Source organism: Hypomesus nipponensis, chromosome 2, assembly GCF_054491055.1.
Source record: "Hypomesus nipponensis isolate SF chromosome 2, ASM5449105v1, whole genome shotgun sequence".
In the NCBI taxonomy this organism is placed as follows: Eukaryota; Metazoa; Chordata; class Actinopteri; order Osmeriformes; family Osmeridae; genus Hypomesus; species Hypomesus nipponensis.
Window position 1 is genome coordinate 6,591,485 of NC_140362.1, and position 19,128 is coordinate 6,610,612.

A 19,128-nucleotide genomic window follows, 5' to 3' on the forward strand; every position below is an offset into this window, starting at 1 on the left:
TTTATTTCTTGGTGGTACTATGATACAGGTGTAATGCGCGCGCCGAAAATTTCACTTAGCCTAATTATTTATTAATGTATTTACTGTATAATAGTCTACTTATCAAGAATTCAATAGGGTCGGCAGTCATCATGAAGCGGAATTATGCTTCAGGAAGCCAAAAAAGGAAGAAGAGAAAGTAAGAGGAGGATAATAAAAAACAAGATAGCGGTAAGTGATAAATTACACTGGATAAAATAGCTCTACTTGTCTTGTTGTAATTTTGCAGCAGGTAAGTTAGCAAAAATAGCCTATGTTTATGTTAGTCCGTTAGACAGAGACTTAGCACTGCGGCATGTTAAAACTATGTCCCGTGTTGTTTAAATAGATCGGAGTTTAAAAAAACAATTGACATTCAACTGTCATTCTAGCGGGAGCGGGCTGCGGGACACATTTTTTTCTGCCCAAATCAACAAAGCTGCCATATGATGGCACTTGTCTCTGCCGATTGGGCACTCGCATGTGCTGTACCTGACTGCCTGACCCTCATCAAAAACAGATACAGGTGGGTTAAAAAGTGATACTAGAGTTATAAGAAGTCCTAGTGAATTCTTGATAAGTAGACTATTATACAGTAAATAAACAAATAAATAAATAATAAATAATTAGGCCAAGTGAAATTTCGGCGCGCGCATTACACCTGTATCATAGTACCACCAAGAAATAAAAACTACTTTCACCCCTGGTTATCAGAAAATAATTGACCGCAGAACGTTGAAACATTCAAGTAAATGGAGCTTTCTCCAGCGTTAAGAACAGCCGTGTAATAATAATCCGTATCAGACCGCGGACCGGCAATGAGGTCCATACGCGGCTGGCACGACTACCCATTAGCCAATCAGAGCGCTCGTACAGTCGTTGCCATATAATTTATTTTATGGCTTATTTCTTTCAGTATATCACTAAATAATTTAAATACCTCGCTATTATGATGTGTTTCCACAAGTATCTCTGTAATATACCAATTATTTGTTTGTAAACATTCGGAATGCGGCGCAATGTGGTTGCAGAAAACCGGGAAAGGATAGCATTTAAAACGGCAAAAGGACCACATGGATCATACAAATAGTTAGATTTAAAGGAGACATGACATGAAAACTTCATTTTATGAGGTTATTTAACATTAATGAGTTCCCCTAGCCTACCTTTGGTCCCCAAGTGGCTAGAATTTTTGATAAGTGTAAACCAAGCCCTGCGTGTTCTTCTCCGCCTTTGACAAAATGAAGGCTCAATTGCTCTGTTTGAAAATCTCCCCCTAGTGACGTAAATCTGTACAACCACTATCTCAATTTTATTTTCGCTGGAAATGCGCCGACACAACTTCCCAAAGTTTTGCATGTCTGCGCCAAACATTTCAGCGACAACTGTTTCCACAACTCGGACAATACAAAGCTGGCTTTGCTGGCCGTCTGCAATTGAAGACTGGATCAGTACCAACTCTCTTGGGTCCAGCTACAAACCTCGGACAAGTAAGTCAACTAACTCTATATAATTGTGTTGCATTACTGTATATGTTTACCTTGCTTGTTACCCTTCAAATGTGGCTGTAACATCAGCTCTGCAGCTAGCAGCTAACAGCCCAGTTAACGATTAATTAGCGATTTAAAGTCTGAAAAATGTGTGTGTGAATACACACTGTAATGCGAGTGTTGTACCCTTCATTGTTATTTGGATAGCCGTTCTGCTGTTGTTGTAATGGCGCATGCTCCTCATTAGTAGTGATGTGTTGTTCGTGAACGAACGAATCCTTATAAGGACTCGAGAGTAACGAGTCCTCTCAACGAGTGATTCATTCATTTCCCGACTGAGTTTTTCTACAAGTCTTTGGATCATTTTTCACGTGACCTGCATAGGCTCTGTACAGAGCCTGTTTAAGGAGATCCTTGCCACTCCCTATTAAGCCCCATTGTACCGAACTTGGCTGCAGTTCCACCAGAGTTCCACTGGGGGTGATCGCGAACGAGTGTATGTTGAATGGGAGTCTATGGAGCTAAACGGCTAAATTTGTCTCTTTCGCCTGATTGTCGTTGAAAAATATCTGATTTGATTTTAGTTTGTGCATGTTCAACATGGATTATAGGTCGAAAATTGAATGAACGAGTACTTATATCCTTTTGATTTCTTACATGGTGAGTCGTTGTTGCCCATAACACGCTAGCATTCTGCTACTGAATGCTGATTGGTTAGTAAAGGACTGATACGACTAGAGCTCCCGCTTGATGGCATCCGAAGCGGAATCAGAATGTCGGAGCATTAGCAACATTAGCAACCACATTAGCAAGCCAAAACTCTTACAAGCATGTGTATTGACAGGGAGAGCCTAACCTGTCAGCTGTGTTGTCGATGCCCTGAGAGAAAAAAGATAGTGACCAGAGCTTGCCCTCAAGCAGTAGCTCTGGTCGTACGATGTGTATGACGTCAATGACATTTTCAAAAGCTTTTTAGAACAGAAAGGCGACTTTCAAAAAATCTAAAACCCGGCAGTGTGTATTTTTTTGGCCTCCCCTTTCGAATTCAGAATTCAAATTACTGGACAAAAAATTATATCCTAAGAAAAGTGGATTTTGAGGGGTACCGCTCCATAGACCTCCATTCATTCTGCACTCGCTCGTTAGCGCCCTCACATGGAATTTCAATCAGTTCAGAACCCGGAAGTTTCCCGAGAGTGGCAGATCTCTCTATATTAGACATTCTCTGCTCTGTAGCTAGAGGAAATGAACGATCATTTCCTGACTCGGTCTTTCTACGAGTCTTTGGATCATTTTTCACGTGACCTGCATAGGCTCTGTAGCTAGAGGAAACGAACGATTCGTTCATTTCCCGACTCGGTCTTTCTACGAGTCTTTGGATCATTTTTCACGTGACCTGCATAGGCTCTGTAGCTAGAGGAAACGAACGATTCGTTCATTTCCCGACTCGGTCTTTCTACGAGTCTTTGGATCCTTTTTTCACGTGACCCGCATTGTATTTTTTAGGAAACAGTTTCCTTATTCCCTTTCGCGTGGCCGCTGTTTTAGTAAGACGTGAATGATATTCGCTCAAGTCATCATACTGACTGGTTTTGTTATTTTCACTGTACATTTACACTTACAGTTTAGTGCAGTGTAATTGTTTAACGTGATAATTAAATGCTAGTGTGATAATACATGACCAGATCATACAAACTCATGATACATTATTTTAATGCAGGAATTTCGTTTGAAATAGTATCTGCTGGTGCACTTGTCATGCACTAACCTACATGAGAATATGATACGTGTTTGCAGTGGACGTATACCACCCCCCCCCCCCCTTCCCGGTTGAAAGCGACCTCCGTTAGCCAGGCTAGTTTTGCCTGATCAGTTGGTCAGGCTATCCAAAGGACAAGTGCCTCAAAAAGTTAATGTCAAGCGACCTCCGTTAGCCAGGCTAGTTTTGCCCGATCAGTTGGTCAGGCTATTTAAAGGTATCGGGGTCAAGTGACTTTTGTGCATAGGCAAGTGAAACGTAAATGTACTCGTCCAAAGGACAAGTGCCTCAAAAAGTTAATGTCAAGCCCTGCCATCCAGTGGCCAGAGATATATGATGACCTGATCGACACTCCAAGTGTAATAGACCCGGGGAGCAGTTCGTCTTTTGCAACCGTCATGCGCAGTTGAGCCTGCTTGACAATCGTGTGACGTATGGTGATAATTGGTCTATATGATCATCAGCTTATATTTGCAGCAGAGCTTTCACTTCATCATTCCCCCACGTTTTCCCATAACTAGTTTTGCTAATGAGTGGCACGGCTGTCTCTGCCAAGTGTCAACATCTTTTTCAACCCACAATGCATTAATTTTGGTTTGCTTCCTGGAATAGGTCAAAATTAAGTACGATTAGGTTCACCCCTCACACCTAAAGCAAACTGAACCATGGTTCACTTAGAACCGGACTGGGTCCCGTCTTTTTAGGGGGACCATGGTTTGGTTGTTTGGTCCCCACCAGACTTTGAATGCGTGTTCTCACCTCTCCAAACTAACCGGACTTTCAGAGAAAACGAACCACGGTCCAATTGAAACTGACCAAACACGTCAGGTGTGAACGCACCCCTAAGTTTCAAATCTGTATGATATAAACTTCCCTTTATGTCTTTCAAGATGGTTTCACACCTGACATTTTTTTTTTTGGGGGGGGGGGAAGCTCGCCTAAACGGCCAAATGTGCTAGGGCCGGCCCTGTATGAGACTGCAATATAGCCGCAATATTCTTGCAGGGAAAATGAAAAGATAATGGTTTCATTCTACACTTCACTCTTAGGGCCTCATTTAAAAGACATACAACGGGTAAAGACATACAACCGTATTTACAAAGCATGCGCGCAGATGGCACTGGGGACGAGGGGGACATGTCCCCCCCCAGATTCCTAGTGACCCCGATTCGTCCCCACCACTCTCCCTACGTAAGGGCACAAGCATCAGTTAATAACTGTGCAAAAAAGGCGATGTTAGCAATGTATTAGCGTGTGTATCGTTGTTAGTGTGTATTAGCGTGTGTAACGTTGTTAGCATGTATTAGCAGGTAGATGCACTAGTAAGGTTTCTGATGGTGGTGCCCATATCATCTGCGGAGGCAGAGAGCAGTTTCAGTGCGTTACGCAGGTTGAAAAAATTGTTGAGATCAACCATGACACAAAAAAGGCTCAATGGCATTGCTGTGTGCCATATTCACCAAGACGTAGCCTACTTGACAAACTGGACAGACAAGATATTGCCCAGCAATATCTTCAGGGAAGTGAAAGGAGGAGAGATGTTTTTGGGACCTATTGAGTCTGCTTCTAGAGAGTAGATTTGTTTGGCAGCAGAGGGAATTCTTTATTTTTTTTTAATCAATTTTGTTTATTATTGGTAAAATGTACAATGAAAAGTCATACTTGCTAAGAGAATTCCCAATATGTAATTTAAATTTTAAATTGTATTTCACATTTCATGGTATGTAGGCTATACTTATTTTTATTTATGTAAATCTGTTTATACTTATGTGTTCATACACATTGTTATATTTGTAATAATTTACATCCTGCTTAGATCAGCACATATTTAAATAAAACATTTGCAGAGGGCATGAAGTTTTGGAACGTGATTGACATACTAATGTGTATTGCAGCTTCAGTATATATACATATATATTACACAAAATAACTAATTGAGTTGGAATAATTTGATGACAGCTTGGTCCCCCCCAGTTAAAAAATTCTATCTGCACCCCTGTTACAAAGGCAGCGCATTTGAGTAAAAACGCAGATTACCGACGCTGGGAGTGTATAAGGGAAAGTGGGTGTGTGCCGCTAAGAGATGGGAGGAGAGGTGTATTTTTTCCCTTGTAACATGTTAATGTTAGCTGTAACTTTGTGAACCAATATTTGTATCTCCTGTACACTGAACCTTCTTTTTCTTTTCCTCGAATCACCCATGGTGGCAGTAACATGCAGGCGATTTCTCCCGTCTTTTAAAGGAGTGCTAAGTAACACTAAAGGGCGTAGTAAGGCGCTGATTGCCCGACGGGGATCTGGTTTTATAAATACCACGCAAAATGCGGAAATACACCCTGCGCTATTTGCGGTTGGGCAAAGGCGCAGATTAAGCTGCGGTTGCAATGTTAGTAAATGAGGCCCTTAGTATTTTGAAGTGTAAATGAGCCGCAACAAATGTGTGCTTTTAAATCTATGCATTATTCATAAATAATAAGTATGCATTTTTATGTAAAATATACAGAAATATCAGTTGTCAAATGTCTGAAAAAAACGGACCCATTTGCAACCGACACAAGCAAACCTCACCATATCCCCAGAAATTGTACACTAGTTTTAAGTTGAAATACTTATTCAAACAACAACATCAATTGCGGCACTAGACTCGTATACAGAATATGAACTTCACATTCTGTGTAAACCACTCTCCCTGTGGTAGGCCTACTATATTTTGTAATGATTTTGGAGGAATTCCAAGACTAAGCTCAGTATGTTGCTTTACATTGTTTGCTCAAAACAAGATAAACATAGATCAAGTAAGAGTAATAGGCTGGTAGACTTGCACAACAATGACACGTCTCACCTCCTGTTCTCCAATATCCACCAGTTCCACCTCCCCTCCCATGGCCCTTAGCTTCTCAGCAGTCATGTCCATCATCTGATGTAGGTCTGACCTCTTCAACACGTCACTGGAGTCACTCTCTACCGCAACCCAGTCCCTCAGGGTCTGATGCACATGCAAGAGGATGCACATGTAACATACGCATATATTAGCACAAACAGATGCTTGAACATGTCCACACACGCATACTATGTATTACAGGAGTTACATTCAGAGACTGACAATAGAAAACATAACTTTCTTAACTTACCTCTACATATTCCTGTTGATGGCTGTCCACATACTGAAAGAGCTCACCAAACTGGAATGGGGACACATTAGATGTTAGGACCAGAAAGACGGGCAGCTGCCAGATGTTCATCTATAAAAAAAAGACCATAGTGTTATAGATAAAAGTGTGACACAGGTGTTGTGTGCGACAGTGCAGCAGTAGGTTCAATTACAGAGGTCCAAGCAAATTTGAAAACTTTTACACTGCAGATACCAACTCTCTAATTTTCTTGAAAAACACTTTAGCTGTAAAAGGTATTACCGTAGCGAGGATTCGTTCACTGTAGAAGGTCTAACAGTCTTCAGAGCCTACTGGACTGACTCTTATGGGGTCTGAGTGGGGTTTATATCCCCTCGCTGGACAGCACACCCACTGCTTGACAGCCGGCCTCCTGCGGAGCCAGGGTCGCAAGGTCAACCATTTCCTGGAGCAATGCCAAGACAGCTGACATGGCAAATTGTATTTTCTTGCTGACAGGCACAATTGACTTACCTATTGATCCAAATCCGCAAAAGCATGCAATGTTTTGGCCTGAACAAAGCACAGCAAATAACAAGTGGGCTGTGCTTAGTGACTTTGGGAAAACAAAGACATGACCACAAGGATTTATCACCACAGTACTCAGGCCCCCCATTGTGTCAAATATGAAACTTTACCAAGGGTATATAGGGTGGATACAGATGTAGACCCAGTGGCGCTTTGTCGCTGTTTTCCACATTAGATTTGGTCATTTCTTGTGGCTTTTAGTCAACATCCATAGTTTCTGTCTTTTGGAAGATGTTAGAATCAGAATTTACTTTCTTTTTTGTGGCACATTTGTAACACTGAGGGCCTCATGTACTAACACTTTTGCGCCCATTTCAGGCGTATTTGTTTCGCAATTTGCGCGCAAAAGTATGGCGAAGAAACATGCCACACTCAAGGAAAAGCGCAGACTGCCTATCGCGGGAACTGAAAATTGCGCTTTTTGTGTCATGCATTCACGGGAGGGTCAAAGGGAAAGTGGGAGTTTCCCATAAAGAGGTGGGAGGGGATACATTAAGTCCGCCTGATTATGTATTCTGCGGTACCCACGTAAGAGGGGACGTTATTGGAACTTTGCATAACGTTCCCTAAACGTTATCTAAATGTGACGACCGTCCTGAACCTTTACAGAACGGGGACGTTTATAAAATGGTCTCATTTGGTTCTGAACATACTTTTTTGAAAGTTTCCTGTATAACTTTTTGGAGACGTTCCATGTTCGTTATTTTGTGGTCACACCGCAATCATTACAAATATGACATTTGAGACTTTTAAATAACGTCCCCATATAGTTCCCTTATGGTCACATCCAACTTTCGCTATATTCACGTGCATCTACAATTTAAACCAAAACGAGGCTATTACGAGATGGACAGAAGATCTTGGTTGCTTTTTTATGGTAAGATGTGAAAGCTTACGGTAAATAAATAGGTATATACTAATAAAATGTGTCATCGGAACACATACTAAAATCAAAATAAGCGTCAGCAAATGATTTATTCTAATCTCTGTGCTCTATTTCAAACGTCGCAGATACGTCGGCTCAACGTCGGCTCATCACTGACTGTTTGAGCAAGAACGTTCCTTAACTAGAGAGGGTACAATTTCTGGGGAAATTGTAGGGTGTGCTTGCTTGCTTCAGATGCAGGTGGGTCCGTTTTCCCTTCTTGTGAGATGTTCAAGCATTTAGCCTACTCATATTGCATAATGAAAACACCCTTTGAAACAAGGAACCCCCTTTTAAACAAGCTACTGTAATAACGTTGTCACTGGCGGGATTTCAGATGGAATTGCGATTCAAATAGTACCGTCTGCTAACTGAAAATAAGCCTCCCAAAACGTAAACAAGTTCGATATTAATTTAGGGGGACATGGCTAATTCAAAAGCAGTTTGCTAGAGGCAAGCTAGCTGCCGTTGCTATCCACCAGAGGTGTCAAAAGTATTCACATTTATTACTCAAGTAGAAGTATAGATACTAGGGTTTAAAAATACTTCTGTAGAAGTTGAAGTATCAGTTCAAGCTTTTTATTCAAGTAAAAGTATAAAAGTACTGGTTTCAAAACTACTTAAAGTATAAAAGTAAAAGTAGTAATGTACGGAGAAAAAATTCCATTAAGGACAAAAGCTTAGGCACAGGGGTCTATAATCCACCTCCCCCCATATCCATAATGACATATCCATAATGACTTGACTCGTTGAAAAATGTGGGCTGCACCTGTTTATGCCCATTGAAAATGAACGCATTTTAGTAGCCTACCATATATGTGTAGCCTGCTACTTAGTATTAACATGTGTTTCATGGAGCGGAAGATATGACTAACTAGTTGCCTATAAGTATTGTAATGGTGCAAAAAGTCAAACTTCAGAGGCATGTTATCAATAGCCTTTATTCAAATTAGATGGCGAGTTTGTGAAAGCCATTAGCTCATGGTAGCCTACTTGGGTGCGCAGAGCTTGCAGCGCATTCGAAAGGAGTTGTTTTTGCATCTAACATGACGAAACTTTCTTCCAGGTACGGCCAGGGATGTAGAAGGGTTGGCTAATCTTCCTAGCTACCAACCTCCTCTGTGGTGCTTGGTTAGGACATTTTGCTCAAGTTCTCTTGAGTCTCTGCCACAGACATCTTCATACGTTACGTTTGCTATTTCCTTGCTGGAGTTTGACGTGATTTGTGTCATGTGCAGGTGATACATCACATATAAACCAATGAGGGTGTCGGAATGGTATGTTTATACTTCTCATCCAATCACAATCAAAGTCACTGTATCTGGATGGCGCGATTTTTTTCTGGATAATTTTTCTTTGTGTGTGTTTTTAAGGACAAGCCGGAATGAAAACAAGCCAAATTTAAATTGGAGTAACGAGCCTATTTTTAAAATGTAAGGAGTAGAACGTACAGATAATTGCGTGAAAATGTAAGGAGTAGAAGTAGAAAGTCGTCTGAAAAATAATTACTTCAGTAAAGTATAGATGCCCCAAATTTCTACTTAAGTAAGGTAACAAAGTATTTTTACTTCGTTACTTGACACCTCTGCTATCCACACTACACTGATTGTTTGAAAGCGCAGGAAATTAGAACGTTTCTTTTGTAAGGGATAATTAAGCAATAAGTCCCAAGAGGCCGTGGTTTGCGCTGATTTTAGAACAGGTAAGGGGAGTTGTTAGGCACGACGCAAAGCGGAGTTTTCGCCAGTTTTGTTTCGCCATGAAGGGGCTTATTTCCCCGATAACGACCGGTGTTACGTCCCAACTGGTTTCCAATTTAACTGGTTCCCCAGCTGTGCGTGCACCTATCAGTCTGCCTCTATCACCAGATATTTGCTGCGGCAAATATGAAAGTATGCCTATGGGCTACGTGCGCACTACATTAGACTACCATTCATTTAAACATTTGCAGGCTCGCATGAAGTGGGATTCGATCGCACTAGAGCAAAAAGACGTACACACAGAAGTCCATTGATTTATACCGCAAGCTATTGCAGCTCTGACAGGTTAGCCAACTGGTTACGCATTTGTTAACTACATTGGCCTTCAGGTAACATTTTGATTTGGCTTCTTCTGAATCAACTGGTTCCCATAGACACTACCCGAATGTAGGCTACTAATCATGTATTTGGGGTTGTTTGGAGGCTATAGGCGTATTTACCACAACATCAAAGCTCCTTCTGACACCACATATTAAAAATTCATACTAAGAACGTTGCTGCTAACCCAGATAATACGATCAAAATACGCATAACACAACATGGAAACATTCATTTCCTATGCGATTTGTGTAGCCGATGGCTGAGTGTTTGTTCGCTATATCTTTTGAAATCAATTCATTTAATAATTGTATATTCTGAACAAATGTAGTGAGCACTACATTACAGCCATTCACACCATAATAAATGGAAGCTAAGAAAATAAATGATTCGAGTGGGATTCGATCCCACGAGCAAAAGAAGATGCATTGCTATTAACCGTTGCATTACACCGCGAGCTACTGAGGCGCATGAAAGTTTCAGTCACTAATTTTTTAAGTCCGTTGGCCTTCAGGCAACATGTTGTTTTGGTTCTTCTGAATCAACTAGTTACCGTAGACACTACCCAAATGTAGGCTACTCATCACGTATTTGGAGTTGTCTCTAGGCAATAGCCATATTAACCACGATATCACAGACTCTTAATTTCACCACATATCTTTTGGGGTTTTTGGTTTGGGGTTCATCCAAAACAGCTGGTTACCTGTTAGGGTTACCTTGCCATGATTATCAGAAGTAGGATCATGTTTGTGCCCACGTTTCTATATCATGCAGCGATGATCTAAGTATTACTTCGCAATATGTGGTGTCATAAGAGTCTGTGATATTGTGGTTAATATGGCTATTGCATAGAGACAACTCCAAGTACGTGATGAGTAGCCTACAGTGTCGGGTAGTGTCTACGGTAACTAGTTGACAACAGTCAACTAGGACTAGTTGTAGGGACTAGTTGTCCCTAACTAGCATCACATCAGGCACAGAATTTGCATACACTAGCAGGGGAGGGGGGGGGAGTGTCCCGCATTTGGGGTTGAGGAAGTTAGCAACCCTAGTCGCATCACCCACCCTCCTCCCAAAGGTTCTTCCATTTTTTCCTCACTTTCTTTTGAGTTTTTCCTTGTCTTCCTTAAGGGTTTAGGTTGGTCGAGGGGCCCTTGTAGCCTAAGCCCTCTGTGACATTGCTTGTAAAAAGGGCTATACAATATTTAATACAATTTGGTTTGGTTGATAAGCAAGCTAGCAAGCTACCAAATAAGAAATTAAGCAATGAGGCCATAAAACAATTTAAATATTCGTTATTTAGTTTAAATTCGGTTGGCAGGCAATCCAATTGAATTCAGTCATTTTAAAATGGTAAGCCAGTTTTGGGACAAATTTGGGCCATGATGATTTTTCGATCTAGTCTGCTCTGCATTGTGATTAGAGAGATACTGATTTTTAATTCACTGTGAGGAAACATAAGGCAAGAACCCTCTTGCCTTATGTTATCCTTACCTCCACCCTTAAAATAAGGTTTTTTGTCATATTTCAACCATAACTTTGAGTCATTCTTTGCTTTTATGTACAATCCACCCCCACCCCCCTCACATTTGATTTCCCTACCCGATTACAGCATCAGTTTTCTATTTTTTGCAAAAACTCTAACAAACTCATCCATGTCTACATTTTTTGTTATCATCTTCTCATGATCCAAAATAACCAAATTATTTTTTCCGTCATGTAGCATAGTGCGGCGAAATGGTATCAAGACACGAAAGAGTGTGGAGAAGGAGCTTTCACAAGCTGCTGAGGATACACTGATGATCTGTGCTGTGATGAATAGTGAATGCAGCTCAGAAAATGCTTCTTTGTAGTCACTGAGCACTTTGCACATATTAGAGAGGTCCACCTGTGCAACACCTGTGAATTTCTTGTTTAACATAGGCCTGGCTACAAAAATGTCATTCTTCACAGCATCACATTTTGCACCTGCAAGCTGCTGCAGAGGGCTCAGAACGGTCAAGTCCAGGAAAGATCTTGACTGAGGGAGAAGGCAATTCACTGCCTTTATCAGGTTCTCAATTTCAGCAATGGCCGTGTCAAGAATGGTATGCAATGCTCTTTTCAGAGATTGAGTTGGCATCTCTGAGTGATCACCCTGACCAATAGTGGACAGAACAACACAATCCCCAAGTTGCTTGCTCATTGTTCTCTGTCTCTTTCTTTCAGGGGTTGGATCAGTTTTGTTTGTTTGATCCCATGTACTGTCTGCACGCATCTTTCAATGCCTGCAAAGAGGCACTGATAACATCCCCAGCACTGCAAAGGTCAACGGAATGAGACTGCAGAATGGCATTTGCTGGCTTCAAGGCACCAAGAACCTTGACTAAAGCCGCTTGCACACTGCCCCGACAAACGCCGACCAACTCCAACCAACGCCAACTGTCGGATCAGTGTGCGCCGTCAGTCTGGGTTAGTCGGTGTTAGTTGGTGTTGGTCGGATGGAGTTTGACATGTCCAGTCGGGTCTGGTGGAGTCGTGGAAAGTCTGACCAGTGTGCGCTGTTTTCCAACTAACTGCAACATTCTGAGAGTATATTCCCTTGACAACTAGCCCATATTCGCGTGCGCAACGTCAGCGTGCACAATTTTCTTTGATGTAAAAAACTGTAGAGCCAACTACAGTCTATTACTGATACTGTTCGTTTGGTCAAATATTTTATATTTAAAATGGCTGGGTTTTGGACACAGGAACGAGAAGAACGCTTGATTGAGTTGTGGGAAGAAAAACCCCAACTGTATAATATTAGCTCACAGGCATTTTCCAACCGCGACAGCAAGATCGACGCTGTGAAATACATCGCGGAGAAACTGGGGACCTCTGGTGAGTAGCTAAAGTCATCTAAAGTAACCTGTTGTCTTAGCTGGCTAGGGCTAACAACATTGTATTGTAAAAACAGTTTACGATTTAATTAGCGTTACGAATGTCTCAATTAATATGTCATTAAGTTTATTTTAGTCACGGGACGGGACGGGGGGCTCTGTGAGGTGTAGCTCGGCCTAGTCTAAACTGTATCCGATCCCAGATGGTTATTTGTAACATTCACACCCAGGCTACTTGGAACTTCAGTTGAATATTTAATGGTCAAAATGTAGCTATGTACCTGGCTATATTTGATATACTAGCTACTAACCTGATAGAAAGTAAAGAAAAAAGACATTATCTTCTGTCATATTATCTACAATTGTAAACATGTAATTTTTTAACGTTTACTAATGGTGGCTGGATCTCTTGCTTGTTTTACAGAGACAATGGCAAAAGCAAAGATGGAGACCATGAAGACTCAATGCAGTCGATACCTTAAGGCAAAGCCATCAGGCAGTGATGGCTTTGTCACAGCACGCCAGTCCTGGATCTTGCTGAAACTGAAGTTACTTGAGATCCACATGAAAAAAAGGCAGTCGAAATCAAACATCCATCAAAACGTGAGTTTATTTATTTTACATATGCAATTATATCTACCAAACCTACTCAACAGGCTAAGATCATCTGGACATATCTAGATACTGTCCCACTGCCATGCAACAACACCATTATCTGAGTTAAAATACTCAGTTAGGACTTCCCTAGTGATCTTAGCCTGTTGAGTAGGATTGGTAGACCCAGACAGAACAGCCTGCTGCAAAGAAGACTTTGTTTCTGGTCCATAATATACTGCACTGTATTCCTCTCTGAGGAAGTTGTGCATGGCACAGCAGGCAAGGACCATATTTTCCACCACATCTGGTCGTTGGTTGATGGGTGACAGTAGTACACGCCACCTGTTGGACAGTATGCCAAAGGCATTTTCTACCACCGTACGTGCTCTTGACAGTCTGTAATTGAAGACTCTGTTTTGTAGAAAGACCTCTCCTAGTGTATGGCTTCATGATGTATGGTTTCAGGGGGAATGCTTCGTCTGCTACCATGTAGTATGGTAACTCCTTTTCTGATTCAAGCAGAGGAGCAGGTAGGGGGATGTTGGCTGTTTGCCGCTCCAGGGACTCTTGAAGTGTGCATCCCCTGAACACTCCTCCGTATGACACTCTGCCATTGCATCCAATGTCCACATATATAAATTTATAGTTGCTGTCGACCAGGGCCATGAGTACTATCAAATTAAATTGCTTGTAATTATAAAAAACTGAGCCACTATTTGGTGGGGGTCGAATTGCCACGTTTTCCATCCAAAGCACCCAGACAGTGGAGGAACTGCCACTTTTTCTGGAACCCACCAGCAACCTCCAGCCATTCAGATGTTGTGTTTGGGCACTAAATGGAAAAAGTATATTAACATTAATATTTTTTTAACAGGACACTTCATCTAGCACAGAAACAGAAAATGAGAATGAAGAGGACAACCGTTCTAACGATTCTGCCAACAGTGATGATATGACTAACAGGGGAAAGGAGGAACCAGCCTCATGTGACAAGACACCGCCATTGATTATGCGCAAGAGGAAGTCCCCAGACACACAAGCGCAAGATAAAGATATCCAAGTGCTGGAGATGGTTAATGCTACTCTGCACACACTTACTGGGAGTGCAGTTGCCAAACGTTCTGACAACATAAAAGCATACTGTCAATATTTAGAGCATGAATTTAGAGCCATTCAAGAGTCCGATCCACGTTATTTTAGATATGTACAAGCTCAAATAGGTCAGCTCATCTCAAATGTGCCAAGCCCTCAAAACCATTTGTCAACCCTTATGCATTTAATTAATCCTTTCTTCTTGCAATAATATCTGCTTACTCTATCAATGTAGGCTACCATTCATATATTAATATATTTATTCATAACCTTTTTCTGTTTATTAAACTGACACTGTCAAGTATATTTTCATGGCTTTGTGTGTTTATGCATCATTTACATTATTTTGATTACATATTTTGCTGATCGGTGCCTGTAAGCCAGTGTTTCTGAACCCTGGTCCTGGTGACCAACTGCTATGCATTTTGTAGTTGTTTCACTCTTCCAACACACCTGATTCAAATGAATGAGCTGTAATCAGACTTCGTATATGAGATAATAATATGAGAAATTGTTAATGCTTACCTTGACATATTTTTCACAGAGAACTTGATAGATGGCCACACAGGTTTCAGGGACAAACAAACGAATTGTTGAGCAACCAACACGAAATTGGTATGAAAGGCTCTGGAAGGTTTCACCTTGTAAAACAAAGCCATGTTAGGCATTAATTTTTTCCTATTTAAAGTGTATTGTAATTTGTACAAATAAATTAGCCTATATTGACACATTGTAGCCCCTCACCTGTTGCCAAGAATCTTAAAGTAACCATAAGGCGTTCACCAGGAGAAATGCAGCCTCTGAAATTTGTATTTTTTCTAGCAATGAGTGGAGTAACCATTGTCAGTAGATGCTTAAAAGCTGGAGGCGCAAAACGGGCAAAGTTTGCAAAAGCTGGGGCATCTTCTGAGTTTAGCTCTTTGCATAAATTAGGATATGCTCCCTGTTTTTCACGTTGCATTAGCCACGGTTTACTCCACAGTCTCCTCCTGGCTCGTCTTGATCGCTGTCTCTCCTGTACACGCCCAACAGCTTTGAAAGCCAGGTAGACCATGACTACTTTAACAACAGTGATTAATCCCTCTACTTCGTCCATGTCAAACAAGGCAACCTGTTAACTTGTCTTTAAAAAAAATAGGCAACAAAAGTATCTAGTTGTTTACAATTGGATACAGTCTGGGCAGTGTGGAACTGGCAGTTGGTTTTCTGAACATTCTAAAGACAACCAACTACTGCTAACTTAGAATGTTGGGGCTAGTTGGGAATTGTCTGAGCAGTGTGCAAGCAGCTTAAGAATGCACCAATTTCAAAGAAATTGTGTCTCCTCAGCTGTACAAGTAGCCCTGATGCTTCGGTGCAAATGTCCATTCCAGCTGCAGTGTCATCTGAGACCTCCAAAAGAACATCCAGTATGGACTGCTGATTGTCAACAACACACTTAGTTACATCATGATGACACCTGATTTCTAGAAGTCTCTTTACAGAGGGTGCATTGAAATGATTTGCGATGTAATGGCGATGAAAAAAAGAATGCAGTGCTCCTGACAAGTCAAAGAACGTTTTAGCACGTGACTCGGCTTGCATTGCATGCACCACAGTCAGGTGCAGGTGATGGTTGTAACAGTGCGTGTCCACTGCAGCGACGCGAATCGCTTGCCATTGCTCGCCTTCCCACAGTTCACCTCGCTCAGGGGAGTTTCATACGGATGAATGTAGAATGTAGTTCTCTAAAATCACTGTTGTAGTTGTCATGGCCAAGTGTGCAGACTTGGGTTTATGTAGTTGCAACATCGATCAAAATACAACTTGTATACAAAATACAAAACTGCTTAATAGACATACACGTTGACATGTGTAAAAAACGTTTTACTATATTCCTCAGTCTGCTAATCTGTCGATACAATAGTGAGTTCCAGCCGGGCTAGCTAGCTAGTTAGTTACTACAGAACGAAGTTACGTAATGTCACAAGACTGAATTAGAAAGTACAAGCACCAACAACTTCGGCAACCTTGCGCCATGCATCGTTTTTTTTATTATTAACATCTCTGTAAAAATACAGCTATGTATCGTATCTGTATCGTACAGGACTGGGTAAGCAGCCACACAAACGATTAGTTTCTCCTCCACCTTGAAACCGAGAAAGCTAGAAATGTTTACCATGGTTGCTACATTACGAGAAACAAGAAAACACTCAGATTGGCCATCGCTAGCAAAAATCACTCATTTGCATAAAGTTTAGAAAATCTCAACTCTGTCGCGTCGCTACTCACAATGCACCACGCAAGCGATTCGCCTGGCTCCATAGAAAATGAATGGAAAACATGTTGTCGCTAGCATCGCGTCGCTGCAGTGGACACGCACTGATTTTAGAACAGGTAAGGGGGTTTTCGGCACTCCGCTTCGCGTCGAGCCTAACAACTCCCCATACCTGTACTAAAATCAGCGTAAACCACGGCCTCTTGGGGCGTATTGCTTAAATAACATTGAGGAAATGCAGAAACGCACAACAACAGCTATATATAGAAAATACCAAAAAAATATTTAATATTTTTAAATGTATTAATTTTTACCTTTGCTTTGGCGCCCCCATGGTGCGACGCCCCTATGCGCCGCATATAGCGCATACCCCTTTTTGCACCCCTGGTTCTGGGCTGGTGCTTATGCGGTTTGGTGCTGGTTCTAATCTAAGAACCAGCTTGATTTTCCACCGAATGAGAGCCAGAGTAGTGCTACTTCGTTATACGCCTCCGTTGTCTTAGCCTGGCTGCCAGCCCAACTTCTCCCCGCCCACAAAAAAATTTGGCACGTTTCTCTGCACACACTGACTTTGCCATAACACTGGAAATCTGACTCAAAATGAAATTATTTTGTCAAAGAATAACACTTGTTTTCACTTCACAAGGTACATGCAGTCAAAGTACACCAGGTTTCAAAATACTGGCTATTGTTGACATTATAAAAACTGCATAGACTTATGTTTCAGTAGCCTGGCTGCCAGCCCAACTTCTCCCCGCCCACAAAAAAATTTGGTCTGGAGGGTCTCGTATTGGGAACAACTACATAAAACCAGGATCTGGACGGACCAATGAAATTGCCAGGGCGGTCTTTATACGATTATGGACAGATGATCAACAGTAACGTAATCAACAACGTCACGAAAGAGCCCTTGGGTTGAATTCGTTTTCAACAAACAACATATTACGTTGCTCTGATTGGTTGTAGGTCTAGGGCTGTCACGATAACTACTTTTTCTTGTGCGATATATTGCACCAAAATTAATTGCGATAAACGATATTATCGCACACACGTCAATACCCCCCCCCCCTCGGCGAGCTTTCATGGCTGTTTGCGTATCTATGTGGCTTCGCTCCATCATCCCTTATTGTTTACAACGTTAACAGGGCTACTTGGTTGGTGTTGCCTTTTCAGCTTGAGATATACAAGGTGTGGCGTGAGAGTGTGTGAAATGGTTGAAATGCCTGTCTCACGGCCAATGCGTGAGAGTTGGCAGCCCTGTGTTTGTCAAAAGTTTGCAGCATATTTGTAAATGCTGTTTTTTTTTTACCTTGTTTAATGGCTGCATCTCTTTGGCTATATAGCGAGTTGGGCTATCCGTGAGTGTGCGCCATTTCACACAGTCACGTTTAAATTTGCACTTTCGGGAAAAGGCATCTGTAACAGAACTGTATGGAAGACTCCTTTCCAGCTCCAGCTGCAGTTGTTGTTCACAGGTTCAAAAAATGGGTCAGATAGAAAGTTATGTATTGCTAGGTGAGATGTTAGGTTAGCCAGTTGCCTCTTTTCGTTTCACTTAAACAAAGTTGACATACCGGCTCGTTCACGTTAATTGGCTCTCATCTCATTCGGCTTGAAGACAAAATGTTCCCACACCGGAGCTGAAGATTGCGGCTTTGAAACTGAAGGATGTAGATTGTTTGTGTCTATTACAATATGTAATGATGTTATTTAATGACACAAATATGTGTTCTAGAAAGAGTGGTCTGGAGTCGCAGAGGTCCGATAATATCAGCTTTAACGCAGCAGTTGGAAATCAACAAGTACAGAGCTCTGGGGCTGTCTACGCTTCCCTACCCGCAACAGAGTTTGGGTTGGTTCACGAAGTCCAACTGGCTATCTGTCCCTGCCCCAGCATATATTATACAGTGCAATTGAAACAGTAATATCAAAAAAGGGTTGTGCTTGGTCTTTCGTGTATCAGGGAGTTGTTCTTCCCTACGCATCCCACCTGCTCGGGTGCTCTCTCACCCCGGTTTCAAGGTTGCTTCTGAAATGGAGAGATAACAACACAAAATACAGCCTGTTTCCCACACCCTGTGTGAGACACAATGTTTTAAGCCTGAGCACAGTTCTAAGTTCATAAGACATACATTTAATAAGGACAATACATAACTTGAATACATGCATCCTTTATAAAGAGTCTTGTTCCTGTTGCTATATAGTGCACAGTGCCCATGATGCATTTGGTGATTAAGTTGCCACAAATATTAATAGCTGGAATTATAGATAATGCCATGCCCGTGATACAGCTAATGATTATAGTTCTAGAATTGTACTGTAATGTATTATACATTCTTTAAAACCAAGTCAA

General features: G+C 41.5%; 1 protein-coding gene and 1 pseudogene across 3 annotated transcripts in view; both read right to left on the reverse strand.

Annotated features, from left to right (window-relative positions):
* Positions 1 to 19,128, reverse strand: part of cndp1 (carnosine dipeptidase 1) — a 64,214-nt gene that overhangs the window by 14,123 nt on the left and 30,963 nt on the right. Inside the window, exons 2-5 of one of the 3 annotated variants that reach the window (XM_084703947.1) lie at positions 6,912 to 6,950; positions 6,681 to 6,810; positions 6,399 to 6,509; positions 6,110 to 6,253 (exon numbers count right to left, since the gene is read on the reverse strand). In XM_084703947.1, the coding sequence (XP_084560073.1) occupies positions 6,110 to 6,253; positions 6,399 to 6,509 (255 nt within the window). In that variant the 5' untranslated portion in view covers positions 6,681 to 6,810; positions 6,912 to 6,950. Of the gene's footprint in view, positions 1 to 6,109; positions 6,254 to 6,398; positions 6,510 to 6,680; positions 10,546 to 19,128 lie in introns of those variants that run through there. The other 2 variants (XM_084703945.1, XM_084703948.1) reach the window with 2 other exon arrangements.
* LOC146300603 (uncharacterized) lies at positions 11,575 to 17,134 on the reverse strand (annotated as a pseudogene).